The 26,673-nt window shown below is 46.3% G+C and overlaps 1 protein-coding gene across 2 annotated transcripts in view; it reads left to right on the forward strand.

Moving 5' to 3' along the window:
- Positions 1–26,673, forward strand: part of LAMA5 (laminin subunit alpha 5) — a 191,357-nt gene that overhangs the window by 141,450 nt on the left and 23,234 nt on the right. For both annotated transcript variants that reach the window (XM_083507292.1, XM_083507293.1), the window contains 21 exons: positions 145–375; positions 2,446–2,559; positions 4,173–4,300; positions 4,875–4,955; positions 6,743–6,957; positions 7,999–8,099; positions 8,256–8,436; positions 9,385–9,528; positions 11,336–11,487; positions 11,585–11,695; positions 12,915–13,026; positions 14,397–14,567; positions 15,749–15,945; positions 17,841–17,957; positions 18,712–18,866; positions 20,512–20,653; positions 22,275–22,377; positions 22,670–22,783; positions 23,481–23,660; positions 25,083–25,225; positions 26,397–26,582. In XM_083507292.1, the coding sequence (XP_083363418.1) occupies positions 145–375; positions 2,446–2,559; positions 4,173–4,300; positions 4,875–4,955; positions 6,743–6,957; positions 7,999–8,099; positions 8,256–8,436; positions 9,385–9,528; positions 11,336–11,487; positions 11,585–11,695; positions 12,915–13,026; positions 14,397–14,567; positions 15,749–15,945; positions 17,841–17,957; positions 18,712–18,866; positions 20,512–20,653; positions 22,275–22,377; positions 22,670–22,783; positions 23,481–23,660; positions 25,083–25,225; positions 26,397–26,582 (3,078 nt within the window). The remainder of the gene's footprint in view (positions 1–144; positions 376–2,445; positions 2,560–4,172; positions 4,301–4,874; positions 4,956–6,742; positions 6,958–7,998; positions 8,100–8,255; positions 8,437–9,384; positions 9,529–11,335; positions 11,488–11,584; positions 11,696–12,914; positions 13,027–14,396; positions 14,568–15,748; positions 15,946–17,840; positions 17,958–18,711; positions 18,867–20,511; positions 20,654–22,274; positions 22,378–22,669; positions 22,784–23,480; positions 23,661–25,082; positions 25,226–26,396; positions 26,583–26,673) is intronic.

A 26,673-nucleotide genomic window follows, 5' to 3' on the forward strand; every position in this document is an offset into this window, starting at 1 on the left:
TCAGTTGCATTTTGTGGCTTGGGTGCCTGCTAAGAACATGCCTTGTAACTGAAGTTTTCGGTGGGATTTTTCTTCTTCATGCAGTCAGTTAAGGGAGACATGAGTCTTGCTGATATTGCCCTGCAACTCTTTCCTCTCCCATAGGATAACTTCAGACACAGCGAGACTCACAACCCTGTCTCCAGGGAAGAGCTGATGATGGTGCTGGCAAAGCTGGAGCAGCTGCAGATTCGGGCTCTCTTCTCCCAGATCTCGTCGTCTGTATCCCTACATCGGGTGACACTGGAGAGAGCGACAGAGACTGGCGGGGGCTTCCAAGCCAGCAATGTGGAGCTCTGCATGTGCCCAGCCAATTATAGAGGAGACTCTTGCCAGGTAGGCAGAAACGCTCACGCCACTTTTCACGCAGAGCACTCAGAACTCTGCTCGTAGAGTTAGGGGTCTCCCCCTCCGAATGGCATTCCTTTAGCAGGTAAGCAGATCATGGGCACTCCATAATGCTTCCATGCACCGTATTTTTCACTCTATAGGACGCACCGGACCACAAGACGCACCTAGTTTTAGAGGGGGAGAACAAGGGGGGGAAATTCTCTCCCTCTCTGAGCAGCGCTCCTTCAGCGAAGCAGCAGGAGAAACGGAGCCCCTTCCATTTCTCCTCTAGCTTCTCTGAAGGGGCGCTGCACAGAGAGGGAAAGCTGCGCAGTGCCTCTCCAGCAAAGTGAAGCCAGGAGAGCAAGAGGGATCAGTGTGCACTGACCCCTCTTGCTCTCCTGGCTTCAGCGAAAGCAACGCAAAGCCTCCAGACTGACCCCTCTCGCTCTCCAGGCTTCAGCGAAAGCAACGCAAAGCCTCCGGAGCACAGCGGGAGCTCCCGCTGTGCCCCAGAGGCTTCGTGTTGCTTTCACTGAAGCCATGGAGCCTGCATTCGCTCCATAAGATGCACACACATTTCTCCTTAATTTTTGGAGGGGGGGAAGTGTGTCTTATAGAGCGAAAAATACGGTATATAGGACGGGCTTGCATATAAAAACCTCCAGATTCAGAAACAGTGTGCTACTTAACTTTAGCTTTCAGGCACAGATTGTCAGCTTCCCAGAGGCATCAGGCTAGCCCTGTGGGATGCTGGATGCTGTTCTAGCCGTGCCATTGGTTTGGTTAAGCATGGCCATCTGTCATGGATGTTTTTGTTGAGATTCCTGGATCGCAGGGGGTTGGACTAGATGGCCCTTGGTGTCCCTTCCAACTCTACGATTCTCTGATTCTGTTCTTACATTGCGGCTCTGTTCACCTTGCTATGAATTGTGTGGGAAGGGCCTCCTTGCTCTTACACAGGGAGATCCCATGGGTGCAATTCAAATAAATGTAAAGGGGATTAAAGGGTCTCCAGACCTATATGCCTGGGCACATGATTGATGTGCGTGGCTCTAGGGAAGTCAGATATAAGGGCAGTAGTTGCAGACCCAGGTCCTGAAAGAAGGTGGTTGAAGTTCTGAGGTTGTGTTGGCTAGGCACAGTCAGCATAAGGGAAAACAATCTGTGTTGGATTCTAGGGCTCCCATTACTGTTGTCTTGGCTTGACACCACATCTTAACACAAACTCACGCTGCACTATTGCCAACCAACCTGTGCAAATAAGCTGGTTTTCTCCATATAGTTATAAGAGCCTTTCCTCTGAATTTGCATCCTCTTGGTGCATTTCAAAATGGGGAACTTGTACAGCATCCATTGTACAATTGCATCCATGTTGAATATGCAGGCAATGAGAGTCCAATCCTCTGTATGTTTACCAGAAAGTAGCCCTTTCTTGCGCTCAAGTGTGCACAGGATTGCAGCCTCAATACCACTGACAGCCGCTTTCTCTTGCACAGGTAGCAGCATATCGTGCATCTGAGCACATGCAGCATAGTTTGCATTTAACAGAAAATGCATTAATTAGCATTACTTATCCTAGCAAAGCTTTCTAAATCATGGGTAGGCAAACTAAGGCCTGGGGGCAGATCCGGCCCAATCGCCTTCTAAATCTGACCCGCGGACGGTCCGGGAATCAGTGTCTTTACATGAGTAGAATGTGTCCTTTTATTTAAAATGCATCTCTGGGTTATTTGTGGGGCATAGGAATTCATTCATTTCCTCCCCCCCCCAAAAAAAAAATAGTCTGGCCCCCCACAAGGTCTGAGGGACAGTGAACCAGCCCCCTGCTGAAAAAGTTTGCTGACCCCTGTTCTAAAGCTTTTCAGTGGTCCACTAAAGGAAGAGTGTCAAGCACAGTTTGTTAACATCCTGAGAAAAATGATGCAACAAGCCAGACAGGAAAAAAACTGTTTTGAAAGATTTTAGATAGGCGTTGAGCTAAGTAATTCAGAGGAGAATTCTAAATGACCCTTCAGCATCCTTGATACAAATATTTGATGTAGGTTTAACACACATTATCTCTTTTGCAATTAGGAATGTGCTCCGGGCTATTACAGGGACACCAAAGGCCTCTTCCTGGGGAAATGTGTTCCATGTAATTGCAACGGTCATTCGGACCAGTGCCTTCCGGGATCCGGAATATGCATTGTAAGTGGGGGGAAAGAAGGCTTGTCAATTTATCTAAAATATTTCTCTTTGGGTAATTTAATATATCCTGGATTTGCTTATGTCAGGGGCGAGCATTTTCTCTACTTTACACCATGCAGTGGTGCTCTTCCTCCACTAGAAAGTAGGCTATTTGAAAACAGGGGGCTGGGTTTTGCCAAAAGAGTTAGTAATATAGAGGGGTAAGAAGGAAAAGAGGATGCGGGTGGTGATGTGGTTTAAACCACTGTGCCGCTTGGACTTGCCAATCAGAAGGTTGGCGGTTCGAGGCCCCGCGACGGGATGAGCACCCGTTGCTCGGTCCCTGCTCCTGCCCACCTAGCAATTTGAAAGCATACAGTGCAAGTAGATAAATAGGTACCACTGTGGCGGGAAGGTAAATGGCATTTCCGTGCACTGCTCTGGTTTGCCAGAAGCGACTTAGTCATGCTGGCCACATGACCTGGAAAAACTGTCTGTGGACAAATGCCTGCTCCCTCGGCCAGTAAAGCGAGATGAGCACCGCAAACCCAGAGTCGTTCGCGACTGGACTTAAATGTCAGGGGTCCTTTACCTTTACCTTTTTAAGAAGGAAAAAGAGGGAATGAGGAAGGGAAATTCTCAAGATGTTGAATTGAGTGTCTGGTACAAAATTCTGCTTCACACGGCAACGGCTGCAAAGAATCTGCACACCAGATCAAGGCTGTGAGCAATGCACAGTGAGGAAAGGAAAAGCCAGTAGAACATGGGCAAGATTTAGAAAGCTATTAAGCCATCGAGGCTTCTGTTTCAAGCATGACCCTCTTTAGGGAGAACATGCCTGGCCATATTCATGGCTAAAGTCCTGCTATATGTAGGAATAGAATGATTGGCTAGGAGCTTCTTGGCTTTTTTTGAGATACAATAGCCCTCTGTGTTACAGGGACGCAAGTGGTGCTGTGGGTTAAACCACAGAGCCTAGGACTTGCCGATCAGAAGGTCAGCGGTTCGAATCCCCATAACGGGGTGAGCTCCCGTTGTTCGGTCCCTGCTCCTGCCAACCTAGCAGTTCGAAAGCACATAAAAGTGCAAGTAGATAAATAGGTACCGCTCCAGCGGTAAGGTAATCGGTGTTTCCGTGCACTGCTCTGGTTCGCCAGAAGCGGCTTAGTCATGCTAGCCACATGACCCGGAAGCTGTACACCGGCTCCCTCAGCCAATAAAGCGAGATGAGCGCCACAACCCCAGGGTTGGCCACAACTGGACCTAATGGTCAGGGGTCCCTTTACCTTTACCCCTCTGTGTTGCCATTCAGTTAACTTAGGTTATAAGTCATCTCCCCCTGCTCTTCATCAGGGGTGGGGCACTTTTTTGGCCCAGCAGGGAGAGATAATGGCCAAGCAGTGGGAGACCTAATGTGCCAAATTTGGCCTGTGGTCCAGGGGTTCCTCACCCCTGCTCTAAATGGTTGGCATCTGTCGGTCTTTCAGAAAAACAAGTCTGCCTGATGCAAGACATTCTGTCGGCAGACCATCTACGTAAACTGCAAAGGCATAGCCAGATTTGCTCGAGGAAGCCAGGAGGACAAAAGCTAACTGTGGAATATGTCATTTGAGTTTCATTTCTTCTCTGTGCAGAACTGCCAGCACAACACAGAGGGAGATCACTGCGAAAGCTGCAAAGATGGTTTTGTGGGGAACTCTTCACTTGATGGGCCTCTGCGGTGCATCGGGTGCCCCTGCCCTCTCTCGGTTGGGTCTAACAAGTGAGTCTCTCTTGCAAAACTTTCCACTCTTGGTTTTTCTGCTTTGTGTTGGCTGTGTTTGAATGCGCTGCTAAATAAACCGTGGTTTAAAAGTACACAGACAAGCCTCGGTTGAGGCCAAGCTAAGTGTCGCTCCCCTATCTCCCTGCCTCCTCCTGTACAGCTGGGAAGAGAACTGCCGAGATTAGGTTCAGTTGCGCTGGATCTTTGCCTCGCATTACTTGGGAACTTGCTCTAAAACAAGCTCTGGTCCATTTCAAAAGAAGGCACTGTCAGACTCAGAGCTGGGCTTTTAAACTAACCAGAATTTGATTTGCAGCTGCATTCAGGCAAGCAATTTCCCTGCCTACCCTCGGCATCTTGAACTGAGGAGTATTGTTTCCTGTGCCTTTTCTGAATCCATTTAGAATGTGGCTTTATAAGGATCCTTGTTTCTTGCAGAGCCTTGGCCTTATGTGCCCTTTCAGATCTCATTTGTTTTTTGTAAAAGCTTTTTGGTGACCAAGTGTTACTACATCTTGGCTGTGTCGCTCTTGGGGAATGTTGACAGCTTCTCTCTCCTTTTCCACCTCAGCTTTGCCATTGGATGTGTCCACAGAGGCTCGGCTACTCAGTGTCTGTGCAAGCCTGGCTATGCAGGAGTCTCATGTGAACGGTAAATAGCATGGATCTCTTGGCTCGGGTTGCCTGGAACAATGTAATCCAGATCCTGAGGGTGTCATGGACTGGCTAGGTGCAAAGGAGTGGTGGGAGGCACCAGCTGGGGAACCCCCAGGAGAAGAAGGTTCAGAGCCAGGGGATTGGTGGTGGGACGACAACCATGAGTGGTCAGAGGGAGAAGAAGGAGCAGACTGAGAGGAGGAGTTGTGTGTCAAGGACCCCCAAGACACCCCCGAATAAAAACACGGTTCACATATCATTTTTGTTTTGGTTTTTGGCATAATGCTGGCCACAACTTTATTGAATTGCAGTATGTGAGTGGTTGCTTAGACATTGGTTAGGCTACCACTTGAAGGTAGGAACAGAACTGACAACCGCACCCCTGTGGAAGTCAGTAAGGGTAAACAATTTTGGGGAAAGAATAAAGCTGGGCACCAGGCTCCCACCTCTCCCCAAATGCTCTCAGGGGCTCTTGCTTGGCCCTAGCCCTTTGCCAGGGATTTGGACAAAAGCATGGCGACCCCCGGATTCCTTTAATGGAATACCCTTGCAGCAGCAGCATTGGAGGGGCAGGCACAGCCAATCACATCCCCTCCACCAACCAAAAATTAACCAATGCCTAACCGCAACCTTACAAGTTGTGATGATTTGCTACGCAGTAGGCAAAACCCAAAGGGCACCAGCCAATCAGCCAAATGGTAACATTCCTACCAAGCCCCTGCCCCAAAAGCAGACGACCCCATGACAGGCATAGGAAGGTCAGCTCGAACAAACCCTAAATAAAGGGAGGGTGGGCGGGTAATCCGATGTGCGCAGCGAAAAGAGGAAGCTCAACGCTGCGCAAAGGGACCTATATAGCACCCCCATCAATCAAATAAAATTGCAGCATCCGATTTCCCCCAGCAACAATTGAAGGTGTCCAATCAAATTCGTGGCCATTCAAACTAACCCACCCAGAAACAGGGGATGTCATGGTTGCTCCCGCCGCAACACGTGCTCTCCATGAAGGAGAACCCACTGTGCCTGAATCGGAAAAGGTAACAGAGTTTGGTGAGCTGGAACAGGCTGTGACAGAGCGCAATTCAGATTCCGAGGCTGAAGCTGGAGAGGAGATTGACCAAGAGGCAGAGTTGAGACAGGTCGTTGAAGAATCCAGAGCGTCTCCCCCTCCTGCTGCAACCAGCTCCCAACCCCCTCAGTCTCCTAGAACCCACAGAGAAATGAAAAGAGCAGAGATTTGTTGTGCACAGATGCAGTTTGCAACTGCTTGGGACAGACCTTGGAGAGGAGGAGCCTTAGAGCAGGCATCCCCAAACTTGGCTCTCCAGCTGTTTTGGGACTACAACTCCCATCATCCCTAGCTAACAGGACCAGTGGTCAGGGATGATGGGAATTGTAGTCCCAAAACAGCTGGAGGGCCAAGTTTGGGGATGCCTGCCTTAGAAAGTGTTGGGAAGGTGGGGACCTTCAGTCTTTGCAACGGCCTCAATGGAGCAAGACTTACTGGGAAGAGTTGGTGGGATCACTAGGCCTGCACTGTTTTGGCTTCTTTGAATAAATTATTAACTTCACTGACACCTTGCTTTTTATTGCTGACCTGCACTTGACTCCGGCTCCTGACAGAGGGGCACGCAGAGACAGAATAGGGATGGGAAGGGGCTACCACTTACCTACCGACCACCTGTTCAGTGTTTCACTGAGCAGAGGAGCAGCGACCTCAGGCAAATGCAGTGCGAATGCATGGATTGCAGCTCCCTAAGCCCTTCCTTTCTGCTTCCAAAGGTGTGCTCCGGGTTACTATGGAAACCCTCTAGTGATTGGCAGCTCCTGCCAGCCTTGTGACTGCAGTGGGAACGCCGACCCCAACATGCTGTTCAGCGACTGTGACCCGTTGACAGGATTCTGCACAGGGTGCATGTACAACACAGCAGGGCCCCGCTGCGAAGTGTGTGCCCCTGGTTTTTATGGAGACGCCGTGCTGGCAAAGAACTGCACTGGTAGGTGTGCCCCCAGAGCTGGTAACTAGCTGTACTCCTGGGTACCTGTGTGGTTTCGGAAGCAAGCAGTAGGCAGAAGTGCATTCTCACACACAGAACCGTAGAAAATTGTACTGATTTCTAATATCTCATTCCAAAGCAGAATTACATTGAAACAAAATATGCTCCCCATTCCATGGGTGAAATAAGATGCATTGTAGCTAGAAGCCAGATTGTCTTTAGCAGGCTTCCTCTGCAGATGTTTTTGGCCTACAGCTCCCATGATCCTTAGCCAGCAGGACCAGTGGTCAGGGATGATGGGAATTGTAGTCTCGAAACATCTGGAGGGCCGAGGTTGAGGAAGCCTGATCTTTAGCATGCAGTCTTTTTCTACTGTTATACTAATCTGTTATACTAAGGGACGCGGGTGACGCTGTGGGTTAAACCACAGAGCCTAGGACTTGCCGATCAGAAGGTTGGCGGTTCGAATCCCCACAACGGGGTGAGCTCCCGTTGCTCGGTCCCTGCTCCTGCCAACCTAGCTGTTCGAAAGCACATCAAAGTGCAAGTAGATAAATAGGTACCGCTCTGGCGGGAAGGTAAATGGCATTTCCGTGTGCTGCTCTGGTTTGCCAGAAGCGGCTTAGTCATGCTGGCCACGTGACCCGGAAGCTGTACGCCGGCTCCCTCGGTCAATAAAGCAAGATGAGCGCCGCAACCCCAGAGTCAGTCACGACTGGACCTAATGGTCAGGGGTCCCTTTACCTTTACCTTTTACTAATCTGCAACATATAAATGCCCCCTAAATTATGTGACTGTCCTTTTTGAAATACATTTTTGCTTGCCTTGAATCTTTCAAGTCAAGGCAAACTATGAATGAAAATAAACGCCTAGTTCATAATTTTATTTCTTAATATTTCTACTGCTGTGTGTCCCCTGTTATAAAATTATTTGGGGTTGTGTTTGTTTGTGTGGTTTTTTTTGTATTTTCAATACAAATGGACTTTATTATTTTTTTAAAAAAATCCTTTACAAAATATTTTCTTCTTCTTCCCCTTGTAGAATGCAGCTGTATGCCCTGTGGGACGGAATCATGTGATTCTAGGACTGGCAAGTGTCACTGTAAACCTGGAGTGACCGGGCAGCACTGTGACCGCTGTCAGGTAAAATGAATTGAGCTTTCAGTCTAAGATCAGTTTCATGTCCTATTGGGCAGAAAGTGTCATATCAAAAGCGGAGCAAGCCCTGGCGAAGTGAACAGGGTTTTGTCTGCCTCTTATAAGCTGGAATCTTAACTCTGCATCTTTCCCCCCCTTTAGGAAGGGCACTATGGCTTTGAAACATGCTCAGGCTGCCAGAGCTGCAACTGCGATATTGGAGCCGTGAGCGCGGATTGCCATGCCCACAATGGCCAGTGTAATTGCAATCCGGGTGTTAGTGGTTCCCGTTGCCAGCAGTGCTCTCCTGGCTACTGGGGGCTGAACACAAACGGCTGCTCAAGTGAGTCTGTTTCAGTCACTGTTAAGCATCCACTAATGTTATAAGAATTCCAAAGTATCAAATATAAAATAAATGTCCATAAATGTACAAGGCAAACACATACATAACTATATAACCCACGTGTCTGAAATAGTGCAGAAGAGCAATCCTGAATCCATTTTGACTCTCCCAGTGATCTCAAATATTCCTCTGCAGTAAGGGAGGAAAATGGGGAAAGCCTTCCCATTGTGTATGAACAGGGTGAGCCTGTGACCTGGATTCAGGAACTAAAAGCATTTACCATCACAATAGAATGGCCAGGCTGCCCAGGTAAACCAATCAGTGACCATTATCAGGTATCCTGGCAGACAGGATTTCTGCTGTAGACCGCCTCCTTCTGTGATGTATGTATGATGTTTTTGGGGGTGGTCTTGAGCTACAGGGTGGACAATTTCAAAAGTCTATATAAGGGCTTGTGCACCATTGTTCTGGATTCTCTCCTCCCTTCATGTGGGGAGTGGGGACCCTGTCGCAACAGTTTAAACAGTAAAGGTAAAGGGACCCCTGACCATTAGGTCCAATCGTGAACGACTCTGGGGTTGCGGCGCTCATCTCACTTTATTGGCCGAGGGAGCCGGTGTACAGCATGACTACCTTGGGCTAGTCACACTTCTCTGAAGTCTCTCAGCCTCACTCGCCTCACGGAGTGTTTGTTGTGGGGGAGGAAGGGAAAGGAGATTGTAAGCCCCTTTGAGACTCCTTAAGAGAGTGAAAGGCGGGATATCAAGTCCAAACTCTTCTTCTTCTGTGCCTTTTCAATTCATGTTTATGTGAAGGGTTTGATCCTCATCCAATGGCGATGAGTGGATGTGGTCCTCACCCCACTCTGCATAATATGGGAGAGAAGGATGTGACTTCATGAGTGCATCTTGTTTAAGGTTGCTCTGGCTTCTCCTGTTCTCTTTGCAGAATGTCAGTGCAAAGGAGGCTCCTGTAACCCCCGGACTGGAGAATGCACCTGCTCCAACGGCCTGACGGGAAAACAGTGCAGCACCTGTATTAAGAAGCACGAGATCCCTGTGGTGGATGGCCCAGACAGCATGAGATGCGAAGGCTAGTCTTGTTTGCTCTGCTCAGTTCCCTGTCCACGTTCCTTGGCATTATCAGTTCAGCAAGCCTGCTTCTTCTTACGAAATTTCAAAACTTTTCCTTGCAAGAAATTGGGAGGTTATTGGGGAATGCTACATGGATCTTTTGCTTGTGGTGGTGGTGGTTGTCTGGGGGGTTGGGGCTGGGGGGGAAGTGGGTGGAGGAAAAGCTGGCATAACTTGGGACCCCAAAAGGCATAGATTCCAACCTGCCTGTCTTAAAGCAAAGACACTCCATATGAGCTTATATGATTCAGACCAAAGCATACAGCTACAAGACAACAGACATGCCAAGATTCACATTAGCTGGTTAAGTGCAAAGCTATAGGGATATGACTTGTATGCTGCATGTGGCTGTTTTAGTTTTTCAAAATAGGCTGCCGAGGGCATTAGCCAAATCAAATTAGTTTGAACCCGGGTGTTTGTCAGTTTTCTCCACGTTATTCTAGTGATTCACGGTATTCACATTCTTCTAGCCTGCAGTCAACCCTCAATAGGTTTCTTTTTACTACCAATAAATCACCTAGCAGTAGCCTCACAGCTGTTTTAATTGTTCCTTCATAAATAAAGTGCACAGTCCCTTAGAGATTTAATCACTTGCTAGATTAAATAAAAGCAAGTGGCAACTCACAAACGCCTGTAGATCTGCTTTTGGTTTCTATAATACCCTGTGTGTCCATTTCCCATTCATTCTCTCTCTCAAGCAAAGCCCCATTTACTCTCTTGCACCCTATTAATGTACCTCTCTCATATATAAACACACAATTATTGTGATAGTACTGCCATTCCGTTTCCCACCGACAGCTTCACCTGGTCCCTAGGCTGGTGTACTGACGGGATTGTGTTTTTATTGAATATTTGCAAAGTTTCTGTAACAGCTCAGCGGCTAAGCCAATGGCTTTTTGCAGCCATCCATGACATCTCTCTTAGTCAAAAGGTGCTAAACCTGTATTTTTCAAAGTTTTCTTCTTTTTCTCCTGGGTTTCCTTAGTTTTTTTGTTTCATTCTGATGTTTAGGATAAGTTAGGGAGAACAGTTTTTGCAAATTTGTGTGTTTAGCATTCTAAGCAGAATGATTCATTCATCCTTCTTTGGCCCATAGTAAAAGGCCCTATCATATCATTCACATGTGGCTTTGATTTGGCAAGCAGATAAATTTATACAAATTTATTACCATCCGATACAGTGCAAACTTGGCACTGTGGTTATTGGCAGCTATATATCAGCTCAAAATCACATCATGTTGTTGGGCTGTGTCTTGAACTAAAACCACATGTGGGGCAGGAGAGCCCACCACAATGTTGCTGGGAACTGCATCTTCTAACTATTTTATATCGGTTGACCAAAGAAGATACTTGTCTGACTTTTGGGACCAACTGCTTTATGAAAATCTAAAGTTTTACGAGTGGGTTGTAAAAATGATTGGGCAGATATATGTATGTAGGCTGTTAGTCTGGATGAATAATATGGCCTTTTTTTCTTGGCTGCCCCCCTGTGGCACAGTGGGTCATTGTGTCTGACTGTTAATCAGAAGGTTGGTGGTTCTAGCCCACCCAAGGACAGCTGTGGGCAGGAATCCTGCATCTCAGGGCGTTGGACTAGATGGCTCTTGCGGTCCCTTCCAACTCTACAATTCCATGATTCTGATTCTATCTGGGACTGCTGAAACATAGGTCTACCCTAGCCAGGCACTCGCATCTAGAATAGTCTTACAGTTTCGTTACTGGCGTTATCTAAGAGTTGTGCATTTAACTTCCCTCTCCCATCAACAGCTTGTGACAGCTGCGTGCTGCTTTTGCTGGAAGATCTTGAGGAGATTGGAAATGCTTTTCCTGCGCTCAGGAATCAGCTGACGAGCCTCAACTCCACCTCCATCGCATGGGCCCGTCTGCATAGCATCAATGGTTCTATGCAAGCCATAACTGTATGTGGAGAGTTATACTACTTATTACTCTTACCTAGTTTTTCTGTAGGGCTTTTGGATTCCAGTTTCAACCCTCTTTTTCGTTTCCTCCTTACAGAACCATCTCCGTGACTATCAGAGATCCCTAAACAGGGCCAAGCAGCAGACCGATGAGCTGGAAGAAGAGAACACAGACTTTGTTCAGGATCTGAATGCACTTCAGCACAAGGTGCGAAGTTTTTTGTTTCTTTATCTTTCCATGTCTAGCACTACAAAAGTTATATATTATACCAGAAGTCTGCCTGCTGTTCTGTGGAATGCAAGTGAAATGAAATGGTTCCTGTCCAGAAGACCTTGGCTGTGTCCTCACTAGAATTCCTCCTTTCTTTATGGGCCATCACCCTTTGCTGTCCCAGTAGGTCTCAGTGCTGCTTTTCTGCATGCCTTGTTCTTATTTTCTCATTTCACAGCACCAGAAGTGCAGCATTAGTTTAGTAATACTTCCAGGGCTTTGAGGAGGACCGTGTCGCTTGCACTCAGAAAACACCACAATTTGTACAGTTGGCGTTGGTGCCTCTTTTCACTTTGTATCAGATGGACAAGCCACAGCAAGGGCGATGTTGGCAGTGACTGGGCATTCCTTGACAGCTTTTTTTGCCCATAGACCAATGCAGTTATTTGAAATTTTCTTGAGTAGCCAGTTGTTTTAATTATTTCTCTCTATTGCTTTTAATGGGACGCGGGTGGCGCTGTGGGTAAAACCTCAGTGCCTAGGACTTGCCGATTATATGGTTGGCGGTTCGAATCCCCACAGCGGGGTGAGCTCCCGTCTTTCGGTCCCAGCTCCTGCCCACCTAGCAGTTCGAAAGCACTCTTAAGTGCAAGTAGATAAATTGGTTACCGCTTTATAGCAGGAAGGTAAACGGCGTTTCCGTGTGCTGCGCTGGTGCTGGCTCACCAGAGCAGCTTCGTCACGCTGGCCACGTGACCCGGAAGTGTCTCTGGACAGCACTGGCCCCCGGCCTCTTAAGTGAGATGGGCACACAACCCTAGAGTCGGACACGACTGGCTTGTACGAGCAGGGGTACCTTTACCTTTACCCTTTTGTTGCTTTTAATGGTTTCTATATAAAAGAAGAAGTTTTTATCTTGCTGAACATCAATTTGATGTTTTATGAGAAGGGCGGCCTGTAAATACTTTAATAACAACAACAACAACAACAACAACAACAACAACAACAACAACAACAACAACAAATAATAATAATAATAATACAGTGTCGAAACGCATATCAAGCATATCAAGCAAATAAAGGCTGGTTGCTTTTTGGCCAAAGATCCCAAAAGCCGCAATCCTGCCCCCCACCCCGTGTTGTTGACATTGCCCACTTCCTTGAGTCTTTCTGGACCTCCTCTAAACCAGCCTTTTGTTTTTGTTTCTGCTTTTAGGCAACAATGACCCACAGAAAAGCAAACCAAGTCACAGATGGCACAGAAGAGAACTACCAGCATGCAGAGAGCCTTGTTCTAGATATCACTAACATTCGGTACAAACTTGATGGTGAGGCACGGCTGTAGCTTTTAGCATTCCTGATTTGGAAAGACATCACTTGCGTTGTGTGTGTGTATGTGTGTGTGTGTGTGTGTGTGTGTGTGTGTGTCTGTCTCAATACCGTTTGAGATTTGAGTATCCTTTAAATTAGTGGTTGGGAACTGGTGGCATTCTGCATTGCTGAACTGCATCTCCCATCATCCACCGCCAGCATAGCCAGTGGTTAGAGATGATGGGAAATGTAGATAAGCAACATCTGAAGGATTCCACCCAGAATGTGGTCTAAACCCCCCTTTAAATCCATATCAACAAAAAGAAAAGACCTCACTCTGAAACTCACCTATAGGTGGTATCTAACACCAAGAAAACTAGCGCTAATATGCCCAGGAACCTCACCAAAATGCTGGAGAGGGTGCATCTCCATAGGCACATACCTCCACATGTGGTGGGAGTGTCCCAAAATCCAACTATTCTGGACAACAGCCATACAAGAAATATGTAAAATAACTTAGCAAGTATTAGACATCACCCCAGAATTGGCCCTATTAAACATCTTCCAAGACAATAATACCCATCTACACCACAAAGAACTCATAACCCACCTACTTTCAACAGCCAGAAACATCATAACCAGACACTGGAGAGACCTGTCAGGAGTAAGCATGGACCAATGGTACCAAATAGTATGGGAAACAGCCCTGCTAGAAAAATTAACCAATAAAGTGAAACTGACACGGGGACAAATAGAAGAAGACACCTTCGCCCCGGTATGGCTCCCCTTTATCGCATGCACAGCCCGACAAGATAATGACAAAAATCCACCAACAGCATACAAATCAGTATGGCTAATCTGAAGGATTCCAAGTTCCCCCTACTTTAAATGGCATCTAGCCATGTCTGGGCCACTTTCCTTATTGCTAGAATTATATTTAAATTATTATTATTTAATCAGCTGGGATAGCTCAAGTGGTAGAGCATGAGACTCTGAATCTCAAGGTCACGGGTTCAAGCTCCATGTTGGGGAAAAGATTCCTGCATCGAGGGGGGTTGGACTAGATGACCCTCGTGGTCTCTTCCAACTCTGCAATTCTTTGATTCTGTGATTACCCACCATTCAATGGCAGGTCTCATGGCAAGTTGCAACAATTTAAAACATAACATGAAAAACAGTCGAAACAAATCTCAAGGAACAGGAATAGGGGAAGTGACCCAGAGGAAAGCGAGCCGATGGTAGGGAAGATAAACCCATATAAAGCATCCTGAAACAAATGGGTCAGAATAATATGAAAGTGCTTTTCATTGGTTGTGTATAAAAAGACCAGGTTTACCCATTGGCTTCATTAAAAATACGAAACGAAACTGTGTGGCTTTTTGTCTAGAAATTGTATGCCAGATGCAAATCTTCGCTGCCACAAATGCCAGCACCACCACCACAGAGGAGTTCCGGCAGAAGTTGGCTGAGGTCGATGCAATGCTGAGGCATATGAAGGCCACGGATTTTAGTTTCCAAAGAGCAACAGCCAATGAGGAACACGATGAATCTCGTAAATGTGAGTATAGTATTAACGGCAAACAAGGAGTGTGTCTCTGTATATGTGTTTGTGTGTGTAGACTTTGGGAGTGCCAAGGTGTGTGTGTGTGTGTGTGTGTGTGTGTGTGTGTGTGTGTGTGTGTGTGTTTAAGTTTTTATATATGCTGTTGCTTTAACTGTTTTTAATATAGGTTGCTTTTTCACAGCACATACCTAAAATCAGCTTAAATCTACTACAGCAGGCTTCCTCAACCTCAGCCCTCCAGATGTTTTGAGACTACAATTCCCATCATCCCTGACCACTGGTCCTGCTAGCTAGGGATCATGGGAGTTGTAGGCCAAAAACATCTGGAGAGCCGAGGTTGAGGAAGCTTGTACTACAGGTCCCAGCTGGGATAAAGGTCTCCATTTAGACGCCTTGTTGTTTTTAACAGGTGCTGAAAAGACAATAGAGAATTGATAGGCAATCTGACATGCAGTGGGAGTTCCAAAGAGCAGGTGCTGCCACACTAAAAACCCGATTCTGGCATCGCTTGGGACAGGCTGTTAGTTTCTGTTTGCCACTGTGCGGTGCTTTGGAGTCACAAGACTCTGTTTTGCATTCCACACATTCCAGGCTGTTGGAAGTCTCATGGAAGACAGGAGACAGATGTGACGTTACTGGTTTCCTGTTCCTTTGTTTTCCAGTTGCTCTCTGCTCTCACAGAGAGAGGGTGTATTTTTCTTTTCTGTCTGCGTAGCTAGAGAATAAAGCATAGCGATGTAGCCATAAATCTCACCACTTCCGCGTGCTGCTTTGATTCTTTGCTGAATGGGAATGTGCCTGGAGCCTCATCAAAGGCTCAGGTTGTTAATCACGTCGGAGGGCGATTCCAGAAGATGAGCTTTATCAGCTCAATCGTAGCGGAGATTCCGACACAGGCCTCCTAATAGGATGGGACCTGAAAGTGTATCTAATTCTAGGTGATGAGATGACCTGTTAAGGTTCATAGTCCCAAATTGTCTGTGGCTTTGCACGCCAATCCCTGCACCCACTCAGTTTGGAGTGGTCCTTTTGGAGCTCTTCACAATTTCTTTTCATTTTAACAGCTCAGTACTTTAAACAGCACCCGCGGTGCCTTCCCTCTTTCTCTGCTGTGGCCTGTGCAAAACTAGTAGACACTGAACAGTTTTAACTTTTTTGAGCTCTTGTTCTGTCAGTGCTGGACCGTGTGAAAACCGAGCTCTTCAACAAGTTGGAGTCCAACCAAGAACTGCTGAACCAAATCAACGGCCAGTTGGATCAGTACAGTTCAGAACTGATGGACCTGCGAGATGCTCTGAACGAAGCTGTGAATAAAACCCGTCAGACGGAGGACCTCAACAGCCTAAATCGTAATCACCTGGAGGAGACCCAGGTACGAGGAGGGAGCCGGAAGTGCTGAGGGAGCCGCTCTGCCAGAGGGAATTTCAGAGGGACTGCCACATACAAGGGGGTTCTGTATTCTAGCATTGGTGGCAGAAAGGGACTCATTGATAAGCCACTCAATGGGAAACCACTGCAGGGGGGACCCTGTCCTTTGCCCATACTCAGCCTGTGACAACCAAATGCGCCTTTCAGTACTGGACCGAAAATGCTGTACTGCATCCACAGGTTCCATTTTCAGGCTGCAAAAGAGGGCTAGCAGATTTGGGAATTATTTCAGCAAATAAAGAAAACACATAGTTTTCAAAGGGCGGAGGGATAATGCTGTCAGTAGATTTTTGTTTTCTCCCCTCCCAGTCGGTCATAATGCCTTTCTTTGAATCACACCATGACTTAGCAGCAGGGTGAATAAAAATCAATGATTTAAAATAAAATAAAATAAATCAGGGTTTTTTTATTTGAATCAGATTTTTAAAATTTAAATTGGATTTTTTAAAATTTAAATCGGATTTTTAAAATAAAGTGCTTTTGGAGGAAAAATATTTCTAAATATAGTTTTCTGTTTAAGTTACATTATAGTCCAAAGGCTATTCATCAGGAAATGAGGATTTAAGTTTTTCATGTGTGCTAAAACTCAGTTGAAGTTTTTATTTTAAAAAAAGTTTAACAACATCAGTTAACAAACATGGATACATATGCTATAATGTTATTGTTTTAGTTAAATAAATTGTTTAAATTGTTATTCAGGAAATGATTATTTTTCTCCTTCCAATAAAATGCAGCAGAAAAGTTGTCCAAATATGAACAGTTAATTTATTAAGCCTCACAATAATTACATAATTATCTGTTTATGTATTTCCAATAGTATAACCAAATCAGTAATTTTTTATATAACTGTAAAAGTGACTCTGAAAATTTATTAATCCAAAAATGAAACCTTCATCTGGTTAAGATTATACCAGCAAGAATGAGTCTTTCTGTAAAAAAAATAAAAAATAAATCAAGGCTTACTGACTAGTGATTTAAATTGATTTGATTTAAATCAAATCCACCCTGTTTAGCAGCTCAATGGATCTCTGTCTGCACCAGCAAAGTGTAACTTTGCTTCCTGAGGCTCTTCAGTTGGCTTTCCAAATGCAGATTGGATTTCTGCTTGCCGTGTCTTTTAAAAGTCATGACTCCATGGTGCTAGTTTTTAATGTTTTGAGATTAGCACTCCGAGGCGACTTGGCCATCTCACAGGTAATTCAGCGAGTGAGAGGGAGACTTGCCAGGACGTGCAAATGCAATTTCCCCCCTCGTAGGAGAGAAAATCTGTTTTAAAAATGTGATTCGAGTGACGAAACTGTAGGTCAGGTGCAAATTGAGATTCAAATTATCTGGCGCCATTTTCTTACAACATTCTAAGGACTGCCACAGGCCTGAAATGGCACAGACGGCACATTAGAGGAAATTAACTGTGTCTGTTTGCCACCATGCTCATGGAAGTTTTATGTGACCTCTGTTAATTACGAACAAATAGATGTGCCAGTTTGGTGGTGGAAACTCTTGGCTCATGACATTTCCAAGGAAGACTGCATTATGCATCAATTCAGTGTAGGGACTTGAGATGAAAGGTGTTCTGGGGCTAGGCTGGTTCTGCATCCTGAAACAAGGGGGTGAAAATCATGGAATTGCAGAGCTGGAATGGACCCCAAGGGCCATCCAGTCTAATGTCCTGCAATGCAGGAATCTCAGCTAAAGCATCCATGATAATCTGGGAAGTGTGTGCCATTATACAACCACTCTATGCCATGTGATGAGAACCTTAGGAAAGAGTTAAAATGATTCTGGATTTTAAAGTTAAGCTGCAGTAGTCAATGTTATGGGGCTATCTATATATTACAGCAAAAGAGCAAGGAACTGCAAGAACAGTTTGGCCTTGTCCGGGATACCTTGCGCATGGCTGAAGATTCCCTTGCCCAGGTCTCTGATTTCCTGCAGATAATAGAAAATGCCAAGGAGGTGAGTGGTGCAAAACTCGGGCTTCCCAGCAAGTCTGAAAGGTGTGTGTAGACAGGAGATTCAAGATGCTGCTGCTTGCTAGGCTGAGAAGAGGAAGCAAACAGGACAGACAGGATGAATGTGTTGCAGCAGACAGAAGAATAAGAGCAGACATCCTCCGATTCCAACATGGTGTCTGCCCTCTTAAGAACTACAGGACAAACTTTGTTCCTAAAATGATGATTGCCTCTTGTGGCAATCCCAGCCAGCTCCAATTCCCTACTTTTTCCCTTTGGGTTGTGACGAACAGGTTACTCTTACCTGCACAGTTCAGCAGTGTGTCAAATTCTTCATGTTTGGATATCCTTTATAGGAGTCCTTAAGTTTCCACATAGCTCCAGCAAGCTGGGGTTTTTTACACCTTAGCCTCCAGCGAGGCATTCCAGTTTGTTTGTTTGTTTGTTTGTTTGTTTGTTTGTTTGTTTGTTTGTTTCGTGTGTAATGTTTTTGAACAGTTTCTATATACCATCTGGAGAACACCTGGAAAGATAAAATAGTGGTATATCATCAATGCACCCTGTGAAACCCATTTGCACACAGTGGGTTGTTTTTTTTACTGAAAACAAGCAGAGTGGAGGAGGTCATTCAAATGTTTGATAGTGCAAAAAAAATGTCTCCAGTCCTACTGAAATCCATCTCCTGCTAGAGAAAGAAGGAATTGGAGAAGCAGGACTTGCAAGGTTAATGAATGCTGGCCAACATTGTTATCCTGTAGGAATCTGAGAAGTTAGCAGCCCAGCTGGATGGTGCCAGATACCCCTTGTCAGAGAAGGCAAAGGAGTACTCTCTCGCTAGCACCAAGATCCCAGTCGTTGAGGCAGCTGAAGAGCATGCAAAGCTTCTGGATGAGCTAGCAAGAAACTTGTCCAGGTAAGGGCTCCTCCTTTGTTGCTGGGCCTTGAGCTCTCATTTCCTAGCTCAAATGGACTTCTGTGCTGGGAGTCTCCTCCTAATAACGTTGATTAAGAGTACTTGCTTATACTGTATACCGTATTTTTCTGTGTTTAACACGCCCCCGTATATAAGATGACCCCTATTTTGGGGGGACTTCAAAATAAGGAAATGGGGGGAGATTGCCCAGAGCTGTTAAGCTTGGGGGGGGATTGCCAAAAATCACCCACCTGCCTAATAAAAAAACATTGTCTTATAAATGGAAAAATACGGTATTACCTAGATTTGTTTGCATTATATGAAAAAGTGATACCATGCCTGATTACCCGTGTGGCAACAGCTGAGCTTTATATGTGTTCGTTTTTCAAAAGTAGAGGTGTTCTTTCTACCTTTACATCAGGAGTAGGGAAAGGATCTGGCCAATGGGCCATTTTGACAGGGGCTGCCCACCTGTTAGTCACTTACTGATTTTCTTCCTCTGTGGGTGCCTGCAGAAGGAAGGTTCTTGATTTGCATTAGCAGCCAGACCCAATCCCAGCAACGTTTGCTGTAAGTTCCGATTAGCTGATTGGTACATACAGCAAGCCTGCAGGGATTGGCTGGACTACAAAGTCCCCAGCTGGGAGCTCCCCGTAGCACGGCCAATCCATCCAGGGCTTACTGCCAGTGCCAATCAGCTGATCAGCACTGACAGCAAGCCTTCCTTGCCCAAGGAACAAGCAGGAGCACAATTTAAGGTTGGTTCCATTGTGGCCGCATCTCTACCTGCCCCGTAACTTGGTAGTTTATATAGGAGGCCCTTAAATCTCTTCATTCTTCACCATGTAATGAGTTATTTTCTTTCTGGGTATTTAAAGGAAATAATCTCAGCACTTCAGTTGAGGATTTGTTAAAAAATAAACAGAGTCCTGAGATCATAGAGTTGTAGAGTTGGAAGGGACTCTGAGGTTCATCAAGTCAACCCCTGAGATGCAGGAATATGCAACTGTCCCATATGGGGATCAAACCCGCAACTTTGCAGTTATCAGCACCGTGCTCTAACCAACTGAGCTATCCAGAGATGTTCCCAGTTCTGTAGCAGCTACCTGATCCTGCATGTCCAGGTTATATTTTGCAATTCTCAATGTGGTTGATATCAAAACTACTGGTGTCCTGCGTTTTCTGTAGCCCTTCGTTCTCCCTCTTTTTCATAATACTGAATGTAAAGGAAGAATGAGAAGTTTCATGGCCTCCCATATCTAGCAGCCAGCCTGGTAGTTCTGCAAAGCAAGGTTGGGACACCTGTTGTAGTCCAGCCACATCTGAAGGGCAGCTCCCTTCATCCCTGATCACCGACCGTGTTAGCTAAGGCTGGTGTGAGTTGAAGTCCAACAATGTTTGGAGGGTCGTGGGGTTCCTCAGCCCTGCTCTAAAGGCTCAGCAGTTCTACGAGAATGGAAATGGCCTTCAGGAAGTTCCATCCTGCCACGTTTGAAGATGCTAACCTGTTCTCTGGCCAGGGCTGTAGACAGGACTCCAGACCACAGTGCCTTTGAACCACTCAGCCTTGATGCGGCAGGTGGACTTCGGCTGCGGGGCTAATGGCAGACATCCTCCCATTTACATATTTGTCCTCCGAAAACAGCATCATCCATGGCACGAACCAGGATGGATTCATCCAGCGGGCAGTCAATGCCTCCAACGCCTACGCCAGCATCATCGAGGCAGTGGGGAATGCGGAGCGAGCAGCCAATGAAGCTTATAATGCTGCCGGCGAAGCTTTGATGGTATGAGTCTCTTATTCCCCACCCCCCCAGCAGACATAAGAAATCTTGGCTGCAGCTGGCGCACTTGCAAGGACACTGGTGTCAGAGAACACAGGGCACCTTCACTCATCTGCTCTGTGCTTACCTGCTTAACCAAGACTGTGCCAGGCTCTCTCGTGCAGCAGCTGCGACTGGTGAGGAGGACTGGCTCCTTTTCATGTGATTTGCTCCCTTTCCCCAGATGCCTTGCAGTCAGACGGCTGTGTTTGCAGAGCTTGTTGGCAGGCAAAGGGAAAAAGAACCTGGCAAACTGACATCTCTTGCCAGGGGAGGGCTGTTGGCAGCCGGCATGCTCCTGCCTGTTTATGCACTCTTCTGAGCTTTGCAGATACACTTGGCCCTAGCCTGGAAAGCCAGATCATGCAAGAAAATCATGCAGCTGCATTAACCAATAAATACATTGAATTGGGCTTGAAATGCTCCATTCAGTTTAGTTAGCAGAACTACCAGCCACTCAGTGACAGGGATTCTGTCCTTTTTGCAAACATGTGTAGAGGTTAGAGAATTGTGTGGGACGTGGGTGGCACTGTGGTCTAAACCACTGAGCCTCTTGCGCTTGCTGATCAGAAGGTCAGCGGTTCGAATCCCCATGACAGGGTGAGCTCCCGTTGCTCTGTCCCAGCTCCTGCCAACCTAGTCGTTCGAAAGTCAAAGTGCAAGTAGATAAATAAGTACCACTGTGGCAGGAAGGTAAACTGTTATGTACTGAAGTTCTCACCCTGGGCCAGCAGGGGGATACTGTAGATAGTTTTCACTCAGGTCCATATATGCAAATAAGGGATTGAAAGTGACGTTCAGTGATTGGATAGTTACAGAAAGTGTTACAGTTGCGTTGTAGTGGAGCTCTATATAAGCAGGCTGGCTGAACCCTTCAGTTCAGTTCTGTTCTGGCCTGTGAATAAACAAGAGCTGTTTGAAGAATCGCTGTGTCGTCTGATATGTTCACCCACAACTTAACATAAACGACCTTTCCATGCGCTCTGGTTTCCATCTTGGTGTTCCGTTGTGCCAGATGCGGCTTAGTCATGCTGGCCACATGACCCAGAAAGCTGTCTGTGGACAAACGGCATCTCCCTCAGCCTGAAAGTGAGAGGAGCGCCGCAACCCCAGAGTTGCCTTAGACTGGACTTAACCCTCCAGGGGTCCTTTACCTTTACCTCTTAGGGGACTAGTGGTATAGTGGGGACATGGACCAGGGAGGAAATGGACCAGGGTCCATGAGGGGAAGTCCAATGGAAGTTAGAGCTGCCAGAGGTGCGCCGAGGGTTCCAGATGTTCTGTGGGTTACTTGGCAGGTAAGAAGAAGAAGAAGAAGAGTTTGGATTTGATATCCCGCCTTTCACTCCCCTTCAGGAGTCTCAAAGCGGCTAACATTCTCCTTTCCCTTCCTCCCCCACAACAAACACTCTGTGAGGTGAGTGGGGCTGAGAGACTTCACAGAAGTGTGACTGGCCCAAGGTCACCCAGCAGCTGCATGTGGAGGAGCGGAGACACGAACCCGGTTTCCCAGATTACGTGACTACCGCTCTTAACCACTACACCACACTGGCTAGGTGTGAACAGTTGTCTTCTGTGCTTGCAGAGTGTCATCTTAGATGATCTTGGGGCCGTGTCAAAAGAGATGAAGAAGAACAGTACTGCCTTAGGAGAAGCTGTGAAGCGGGAGCAGAGGAGGCTCAGTGGAGGTAAGAGAAAAATCAGCAGACCCTTTACTGACCAATAACAAATTGAAGTTATTGTCCTCTTGTCTGAAACCCCGGACTGCTGTTGCCAATCAGTGTTGCCAGAACTGAGCTAAATGGACTGATGGTCTGAAGAGGCAAAAGGCAGCTTCCTACGTTCCTATAGTTAAAAGTCCATGACCCAAAGATTCATTTGTACCAGGCCTTTTCCATAGCACAACTGAGTAGACACCTCGTTTCAGCAACCCTGATTTGTAGATCTGTAACCCTGTGACTTTGTTTATTTTCATCCAAGACATCAAGGGAGCACTACAGGCAGCCAAGGACAGATTGGCTGGCATGCAAACAAAGAAGGAGCAACTTCTGAAACAGCTGCAGTCGGTGAAGAGCACTCTGGACATGGTCCAAGGTTTGTTCATGTTTCAGTCCCTTCATAAACGCCCCTGTGAAGTCTCCTCTTAACATTCTGGGCGCTCTAACCCACTGCGGCCTCTTCTGCTGTTAGCACTAATTGTTCTGCACATGTTAGCAAATCCGTGTCACTTTACAGCATGCATGTTCCAGGTTCCACCACCCAAAGCCAAGCAGTGCTTGATTCAAGGCCCTTTGCTTTATATCCTTACGATACAACACTGAAATTACAAAATTAACCAAATCCCGGCGTCTGTCTGATGATTCCCCACCCTAACCAAACGGTTTAAATGAAACAGAATTTATTATTATCATTAGTGTGACACAGAAATAGTCTGTTGGCTTCTTCCACGCAATGCTTGCCAACTCATATATTTGCTCTTCTTAAGCTGAAATGAATCTGCGCTGGTGCAGATGTTTGTGGCTTATCTTCTTTACTAATTAATAATTTATTATTTATTCTTTCTACCCCACCCATCTGGCTGGGTTTCCCCAGCCACTCTGGGCGGCTTTCAACAGAACATTAAAAACAGAATAAATGAAAAACTTCCCTAAACGTTAAAAACTTCATTTTTCCCCCTTATTAAAATAGTTTATTAACATATAGAACACATACATTAAACATTAAGAACTTCAGCATTAAAAACTTCCCTTCTCTTGTCTTTGGTTACAACTTACCTTCTTTCCTTTGCAAGATGGCACCTCAGAGGCAATCCAGAGTGCGAAAGACGCTGCTGCAGAGGCTAGTGAAACAGTGGCTAGGATGGAAGGTAGACTGAGCGATATGAAGAAGAACCTTGATGAATGGAAGGAGCAATATGGGGACCTTAAAAGCAACGATTTAAATCAAGCTGTCCGAGATGCCAGGAACACAGGTACATAACAGTCATGTTTAAATATATCTGTACTCTTTCAGGGGTGAGGTGGAGACTGGTTTGAAGACGATCAAAATGCTTTGGCTCCATTGAAAAGCAAACTGAACGAATTTCTAACTATTGCTATTTGCTTTTCTGTTCAATGTCCAATGTGACAGGCCAAATAGGCTCCTTTCATTTCTTACCTACTGTATACTTTTTCACATTGTCCGTTCCACTGTTTGTACTTGATTTGTAATTGTGTGTGTCTTATGCCATTAATCCTTTTTCTGGCAGAGTGTTCTCTTTTTTGCCTTCTGGCCTTTCGACATCGGCCATTTAGGTAATTAACCACCTGTTATATTCTTTCTCCCAGTCAGTAAATAATTTCAGCTTCTCTTATGCCCTGCTTTATTATATGTCGGTGACTACTGGGACAGGCAATCAGATTGTCAGAACACATAATTAATCTGAGTCTATAGCCAGGAGTGAAATCAGTAATTTTTCTGCAGTTGCCTCTGTGGCAATGACTTGACACTTCAATGGGGATCTTGTTTAAGAGAGGACCGGAATAAAAATGGCAGTAGGAGAGCTTGCAAAAGGGGTTGCAGTGTTGTGCGAGGTTGTGTCTGCTTTTTACAGTCTGACATGGTTGCTTTTAAGATCATTGTGCCAGGAGAGCAGCTATCACTGAACTTAAGACAGTTTGGACAGTCAAAATTCCAAAGATATAACTTTCTACTTCAGCTCCTGAATTATAAGCATAAGACAGGCATGTGCAGGTCAGGTTCACAATTCAAATTCAGTTCAATTCAAAGTGTTGGTGTTGACCTTTAAAGCCCTAAACGGCCTCGGCCCAGTATACCTGAAGGAGCGTCTCCACCCCCATCGTTCTGCCCGGACACTGAGGTCCAGCGCCGAGGGCCTTCTGGCGGTTCCCTCACTGCGAGAAGTGAGGTTACAGGGAACCAGGCAGAGGGCCTTCTCGGTAGTGGTGCCCACCCTGTGGAACGCCCTCCCATCAGATGCCAAAGAGATAAACAACTACTTGACATTTAGAAGACATCTGAATTCAGGGAAATTTTTAATGTGTGACACTTTAATGTATTTTTAATCTTTGTTGGAAACTGCCCAGAGTGGATGGGAAAACCCAGCCAGACGGGTGGGGTACAAATAATAAATTATTATTACTATTACTATTACTATTAAGCTGAGAGTGGTAGCTCAGCAAGAGCTCAGCAAGCTTGCAAGCTACAGTCCTTTTTTGAGGTGAGGCTGCAGGCTGTTCTTATGTTGGTCCTACTTTTCAGGTGTCAATATCCTGCTTCCCAGAAATGTGTCTACTCCTTCTTTGAACTCCCTTTCTACTCTCAGCCATCGGTCCTGTGCCTGTTCACTAGCTCATGCTGTCCCATTGAGTTTGTTTTCTTTCCTGCCTTCCAGTCTCAAGCCTTGAGAGCACCCTCCCATTACTCCTGGGAAAGCTGAGCAGTCTGGAGAACAGAAGGAGCCACAACGCAACCGTTTCAGACAACATCCTGCGGGTGCGCCAGCTGATCTCGCTGGCCCGGAATGCTGTCAGTAAGGTACAGACACAGAGAGTCAGAGAGACAGCCGATAAGTCTCCTTGCTTCTACTCCAGGGCTCAAAAGCAAACCTCTACCTTGTAGAGGACGGGGTGGCACTGTGGGTTAAACCACAGAGCCTAGGACTTGCCGATCAGAAGGTCGGCGGTTCAAATCCCCGCAACGGGGTGAGCTCCCATTGCTCGGTCCCTGCTCCTGCCAACCTAGCAGTTCGAAAGCATGCCAAAGTGCAAATAGATAAATAGGTACCACTCTGGCTGGAAGGTAAACGGCGTTTCCGTGCACTGTTCTGGTTCACCAGAAGCGGCTTAGTCATGCTGGCCACATGACCCAGAAGCTGTACACCGGCTCCCTCAGCCAATAAAGCGAGATGAGTGCCGCAACCCCAGAGTCGGTCACAACTGGACCTAATGGTCAGGGGTCCCTTTACCTTCACCTACCTTGCTCCAGAAACCCATGAGAGAAGGTTCCAGCTTGGCTTAGATGTTGCCTTGCGCCCAAGTAGGTTCACTGGCCAGGAACAGGAAGCTTGTGGCCCTCTGGGTTTGGCAGTCTGTGGCTGCCATCAGCCATGTTTTTGGTGGTGTCTGATGGGAGAGTTGGAGCGCAATGTCATCTGGAGGGCCATGGGTTTCCCCATTTGTGTCTTGTAACAGTCCTTGGATATTTTAAAACATTCAGCCAGAAATGAGAGAACAGCTCTTTGCAGGGCCAGTGAAGGATTTGACTTAAAGAATTGGCAGGGACCACGAGGCTCATTTGGTGAATCTCCTGCAGTGAAGGAATCTTTCACCCAATGTGGGACTTGAACCTCAGCTTAAGTGTCTCATGCTCTGCCAACTGACCTATCCCTTCCCCAAACAGTTTTTATTCCAACCACCAGGAGAAGCTTTGAACCTATCAGGATGGCCAGGCATTCAGTGCAAGAAGTTTATGCAGTGAAGGTTTTTAAAGACGGAGATAGGAGTTGTAGTCAATGGAAGTTTTCATCAATAGTAGACCTTACGTTTGGGCCTGAATGGGCCTTACTGAGTCATCATGTTCATTAATTTCAGTGGGTCTCCTCTGAGTGAAACTTAGCTGAATATTTCAAGTGCAACAGATTCTACCTTTCAGATCCCTTCCTCGGAGACAATGTCAGCCTCTGTTGGTTTGATTTCTTGGCTTCTAGATCAAAGTCCCAGTGAAGTTCAATGGAACTTCAGGTGTGCAGATCCGGACTCCCAGCAACCTTCAGGATTTGGCTGCCTACACTTCCCTCAAATTCTACATCCAGAACCCAGAGCCCAAACCGAGGCAGAGGCGTCAAAATGGAGATGACCCAGGGCGCTTTGTGTTGTACCTGGGGCACAGGAATGTAAGTACATTTGCTTCTGTGAGAGAGAATATGAGAAGCATGGCATTGGGGTTGGGGAGAGCAACTGCACAACATCTTTGCATGCTGATGT

Source organism: Podarcis liolepis (assembly GCF_965112155.1).
Source record: "Podarcis liolepis genome assembly, chromosome: 6".
Lineage (NCBI taxonomy): Eukaryota > Metazoa > Chordata > Lepidosauria > Squamata > Lacertidae > Podarcis > Podarcis liolepis.